Below are 6,000 nucleotides of genomic sequence, written 5' to 3'. Positions count from 1 at the left end.
ACTACTACTAGATAGGCCTAGAATCGTAGAGACGTTTTGTACCAAAGTGGAAAGTGCTTAAAACCAGATTTATTGATTACCTTCGCATTGCATGCTATCGATAGTACAAAGTGTTTATAATGTAGACTTAGGATCAATTTACAAGATACATTCCGATTCTGTTTTTGTTATGCCTATGGTATTGGAGTCATTCTAATATTATAATATATTATTGATAGATCTAGAATAGATGTACCTGATTTTTTTAACGCATAGATCTATAACCCGCGGGTTATACTACATTTTACATTGTCATTATTTAAATGCCAATAAATGTAAGCTTGGTATACCATAAGATAAGCTTTTACTTTTACAAATGAATGACAGCTGAGCTGTGCGCAGCCCTGTCGTCACCTGTGCGGGGTATACAAAATTTATTTTGCTCGTGACTGATAAACTATCATAAACATACATTTACATAGTTAACATAGCAATTCAATATGAGTATTAGTACTATTAGCATAGGATGATAAGAGGCATGGGTTACCGAGGCATAGATCTAGATTTTTATCATAGAATAATTATAATTTAATAAGAATAGAAGATCAGATCTAGACTAGAATACTAGATCTTCATCAAGTTCATCTAGACAATCTATATCTAGATCTAAGATTATTCTAGATCTAGAATTAGATCAGGTAATATCAGGAGTAGATTATATATTATATATAATATGCTTCTAGAATGCTAGATCAGATCTAAGTTATTCTAAATCATAGTAAATCTAACAAAGTAACATACTAACATACACTACAGTGACTACATTACTATTAGTATTACTACAATACTAGATTCTAGATCTAGTAATCAATTGGGCCAAGTTACAAGTTCAAGTTGTAACAACTATGCTACTAACTAAACTAATTTGGTGATACCAGTAATAAATCTAGCAGAATCTTATGTCTTATCTAGCTAGCCCTAGAGTCTAGAGATATATCTAGATTTAGATCTAGATCTTATAAATTATTATAAGACTTAAAGATCTAGATCTATAACTAGCCTACTTGGGGCTAGATCTAGATATTTAATGATAATCAATAATTTTTAGCCAAATGTAATACTCTAATTATTCTCTAGTTACTCTAGAATCTGTATTATAAATACAAATAAAAAGTAGATCTAATCTTGAATATTAGATCGAGACAAACTCTCTCTATATATTAGTATATTAGAGATCTACTCCATAGGTTTGAAGGGCTTGTTTAACCTGAAGAAATATGTTGAAAGGACACATGAGTCACATGCATTGGCAGAAACTGACCTTTAGAAAAGTTGCATACTCCATTCTCGGAATATATGTACTTATTACTTGCTATACTGGTTTTCATCTACTGAGCCGCAAATTGCAGAATGAGTTTAAACAAAAAATTATTCAAGAAAGGATAAAAACATTGTCAGGTAAGAACATTTTTATTTATTTCAAAACGATTATAATTTAAATTATAATAGTATTTAGTCTTATATCTGACATAAAACAGAATTTGTGGAAAATAATTTTCAGACTATTGGTTTATATCTAATATAAAAAAAATGAAGTTGTTAAAAAAAGTCTATTCATCAATCAAAATTGTTTGATTTCAGTAAGACTGGCATGAAAAATCTTTAAAATGAGTTGAAGGTTGTTCTGCTTCTGAAAGCAAACCTTTTGTTTTTAAAATCAAGTATATATATATATATAATACATTTATAGCAATACTTCAAAGAGTTGTTTAGAGTATTAAAAGAAGACTTTAGAATGAATGGGATCGGATGCAATTTTAAGAAAAAATAATGACTTGTAACATTTATGATTATATATAAATTTTTTTTGTTTTACCACCTTTACTAAACTTATTAAAATGTGTTTTCTGATGTATTAGCTAGATACCATTAAATTACAGACACTAATCCTAGGCAACCATTCTTTATGTAAACATTTTATATGGATGAAAATAGGACGAATGTTTTGTAAAATAATAATCTATCTTCATTATCTTTGAGGATATTTGTCTTACAAAAATTTTTACAATATAATTTGGTTTTTATTCAATGATTTTATTGCCAAGGGAACAAAAGAGGTTCTGTTCCTGTTTGATTTGTTATATATATGACTTTTTTTTAAAGGTATGCATAGCTTTTTATATCAAGTTACTACTATAATACATCACGTTTGACATTCATCTGTTAAAAAAAAAGGAAAAGGCTTTTGTAATCTACCCTATAGAGTACAAGATGTAAAGGTCATCTGTTTCTGTGGCCAACATTTAACGAGGGTGTCATGTGGCCAGCACAACAACCAAATGTCTTTACTTTTCCCAAACATTAGAGATGGGTGGACTCAGAGGCACCCAAAAGATCGCAAAATTAAAAATTCTAGTCTTCACCAGTATTCGAACCTGGGACCTTAAATACAAGCTGTTAATAATCTTGTTTCATAAAGGTGGACAGTGCTTTAAAAGATAGAAAAAGTGTTTTTTTTAAACCTGTAGATTTAGACAAAAAGTCTTAATTAGGTATCTTAAGTACTATTTTATTACAATAAACTATCTTCTGTTGAAAAGAATGTCTGTAAAAATACAATATAAAGTTCTTGTTCCTGGCTACTCAGCTTAAGCCTAGGACAATTAAGCCATTTTCAATATTAAATTTAACAAAAATAAATATGAAAAATTAAGCTTTCAATTTTCAATATAAATTTAACAAAAATAAATATGTAGAAGGTGGTCTAAGTGGCAAATGGTAATGTTTCTTCCTTTACACTGCTCGGACGAAAAATATTGTGCGTATATGTGCAAGGCTTTTTAGTGCAAGGAGATGGAAGGCTACAACTGAATGGCCTATGAAGTTTGTGCATACTCCATAAGAGGTTTGCAGACTGTTCCATTGAAGGATGAAAGAGAGAAACATAAAGGGGACTAATAGAATTTAGGGCTAGAAAATTGTGTCATTTGTGGGGTAGCATTGTAATGTGGACCGTTTTATGTTCAACTTAGAACTCTAGGACAGTCATTTCATTAGAAGATACAATGGCTTATTTCCTAAACAAGATGCCTCTCTAGATTTAGGGGGTCGGGGTGGTTGCAGCCTATTTTTGACAGTAGATGAGAAAAAAAAGGGGTTTAACTGTGTAAAAAGAAAACAATATATATATTTAGGGAACAAATCAATGGGCGTTGCTGGTGTTGAATGCTAATATATTTATATAGTTTTAAAAATAATCAAAGGTTTAGCATTGATTTTTTTTTACTGAGCTTTTTAGAAATGTTAAGACATCTGAGCCAAGACAAAATTACCTTTATTTTCTTTATTTTATCAAGTGCTGCTATTCAATTTTGTATGTTTGTAAATCCTTGATCATAATATAATAAATGTGACAGACAAAAACTAATTTTTTTTAACAATGCTTTTTTTTTTAATTTTTATTTCTATGATCTTCAGGCAGTTATCATAGCTCTTATTTAAGTGTCTACATACCTCATGGGTCATTCTCTCTCTTAAGTATCTACATATCTCATGGGTCATTCTCTCAAGTGTCTACATAGCTTATGGGTCATTCTCTCAAGTGTCTACATAGCTTAAGGGTCATTCTCTCAAGTGTCTACATAGCTTATGGGTCATTCTCTCAAGTGTCTACATAGCTTATGAGTCATTCTCTCAAGTGTCTACATAGCTTATAAGTCATTCTCTCAAGTGTCTACATAGCTTATAAGTCATTCTCTCAAGTGCCTACATAGCTTATAAGTCATTCTCTCAAGTGTCTACATAGCTTATGAGTCATTCTCTCAAGTGTCTACATAGCTTATGAGTCATTCTCTCAAGTGTCTACATAGCTTATGAGTCATTCTCTCAAGTGTCTACATAGCTTATGGGTCATTCTCTCAAGTGTCTACACAGCTTATAAGTCATTCTCTCAAGTGTCTACATAGCTTATGGGTCATTCTCGCTTTTAAGTGTCTACATAGCTTATGGGTTATTCTCGCTTTTAAATGTCTATATAACTTATGGGTCATTCTCGCTTTTAAGTGTCTACATAGCTTATGGGTTATTCTCGCTTTTAAGTGTTTATATAACTTATGGGTCATTCTCGCTTTTAAGTGTCTACATAGCTTATAAGATTTCAGGTAATAGAATGAGTCAAGTCAGACAGACAATGCACTATTTTACTAGCTAGTTGTTTGTTGCGTAATGGAAAGAGTTGTGAGCCAATCATATCGTAGATCAAACACCTCCTGTCACTTCTCCTATGAGTCTAGTCCTGAGATACACACAGCAACAAACGTCAACAGAATGAGTCAGACTTCCTGTTTCATTATACAAATAATCATTTCTCTTCTTTGTTTTGGGAAATGAGTTTTTGACGTTGCCACCTTCTGTCTGTACCAACACCCCATGTAAGGATTCGATCAGTTCCCCATTCAGCCTTTGTGACCTCACACAGACCATGAACTAGAGGTAAATGATAGAGTTTTGCCCACCTCCTCCTCCTCCTGTCTCAAAGTGGTTGTAAGACGACAACATACAATTAACCAGCTCCTTGACTTGGTACAAGGTCCTTACATCGAATATTGATTCCAACTAACAAGAATGGTAGTAGTACTTCCAGGAGACGATTACATAGTTTGTCTTCATGTTGGTTTTTAGTCAGTAATATCCTGCCATTGATGGACACGTGATTGATTAACTCTCAACAATAACAACACTGAAAACAAAATCAGATGAGAACAATTGTTCCTTTATTAATCAATAGCCTAGAACCAACAAACTTAAAGTTAAACTAATTGATTGGACCATGCAACATAAACCAAGTCCATTCTATTCTATTCTACATATCTCTCTCTCTCTCTCTCTCTCTATCTATCTATCTATCTATCTATCTATCTATCTATATATATATATATATATATATATATATATATATATATATATATATATATATATATATATATATATATATATATATATATATATATATATATATATATATATATATATATATATATATATATATATATATATATATATATATGTCTGTCTGTCTGTCTGTCTGTCTGTTAGTCTGTATCTATTCTAGTATATGTTACTTTGAATTAAAACGGCCCGCTCTAAATCGTCCCTTAAAACACACTCACTTGAACTCTATTTCTCTTTTCTCTACCCCACCACCCATCTTTTTTTTTTCGCCCCGTCTCTCAAAACACTTGAATTTTAGTATCTGTTGCATCTATTTGTACGACCTGCTTTATAACGCCCCCCCTCCCCCTAGCATATTTTTTCGCTAGTGAATAGGGTTTGTTGGACTAGTCCGTTTCGTTTCTTTGATTAAAAAGTATTGGGCCGGAAGTCGCTTTTTTATTTATTTATTTTATGAGTATTTTACCCAAGATTTGTGTTGTTTTTTTAGGACTAGCTTATTTCATGTACCCGGCATTTTCCGATACACAATTTAATGCAAAAAGTAATTATTGAAAAAAATTTTAGTGATTTTAAACTTTAAATGATTACTTAAAAAGGTGTTACTCTAATCAATTTGAATATTATGTTGTTATGAATGTCACTGTTTATTTTGTGTCTGTTCTAGTTTCTTAAATTTTTCTTGAGTAAAGGGGTCGTTTTTCTCCTAATGGGTATACCTGATTTTTCCAAGCAGCCTTTGTAAAATATTGGTCCTAAATAATGCTATGTTTATAAACGAAAAATCGCATGGCTGCATTATGATGAATGTACGTGTTAGTTCAATATATTTTATATTACTAGGTAACTATAAATAACCGCATAAATAGATGTAAGTTTAATTTTTTTTTCTGTTACATAAAGTCATATGGCAAATTTTTGTTTATATCCTAATTCTAAAAAGGAATAATAATAGAATTATACAGTAAAAATAATCACTAAGTTTTTCTTTTAATAGTTTTGAAAGTCTAACCGAGTTTGTGTTTTTGCAGATGTACACAAGCTACACTATGAGTCAGTCCATCTCTTCTG

The 6,000-nt window shown here is 31.1% G+C and overlaps 1 protein-coding gene across 3 annotated transcripts in view; it reads left to right on the top strand.

Moving 5' to 3' along the window:
* LOC106079271 (ribitol-5-phosphate xylosyltransferase 1-like) overlaps nucleotides 1-6,000 on the top strand; it is a 51,550-nt gene continuing 45,550 nt past the window's right edge. Inside the window, exons 1-2 of one of the 3 annotated variants that reach the window (XM_056026216.1) lie at nucleotides 1-178; nucleotides 1,227-1,437. In XM_056026216.1, coding sequence (XP_055882191.1) covers nucleotides 1,257-1,437 — 181 coding nt within the window. In that variant the 5' untranslated portion in view covers nucleotides 1-178; nucleotides 1,227-1,256. The other 2 variants (XM_056026217.1, XM_056026215.1) reach the window with 2 other exon arrangements.

Source organism: Biomphalaria glabrata, chromosome 4, assembly GCF_947242115.1.
Source record: "Biomphalaria glabrata chromosome 4, xgBioGlab47.1, whole genome shotgun sequence".
Classification (NCBI taxonomy): domain Eukaryota; kingdom Metazoa; phylum Mollusca; class Gastropoda; family Planorbidae; genus Biomphalaria; species Biomphalaria glabrata.
The sequence above is the reverse complement of the archived record's forward strand: the minus strand, read 5'-3'. Positions and strand labels throughout refer to the sequence as shown.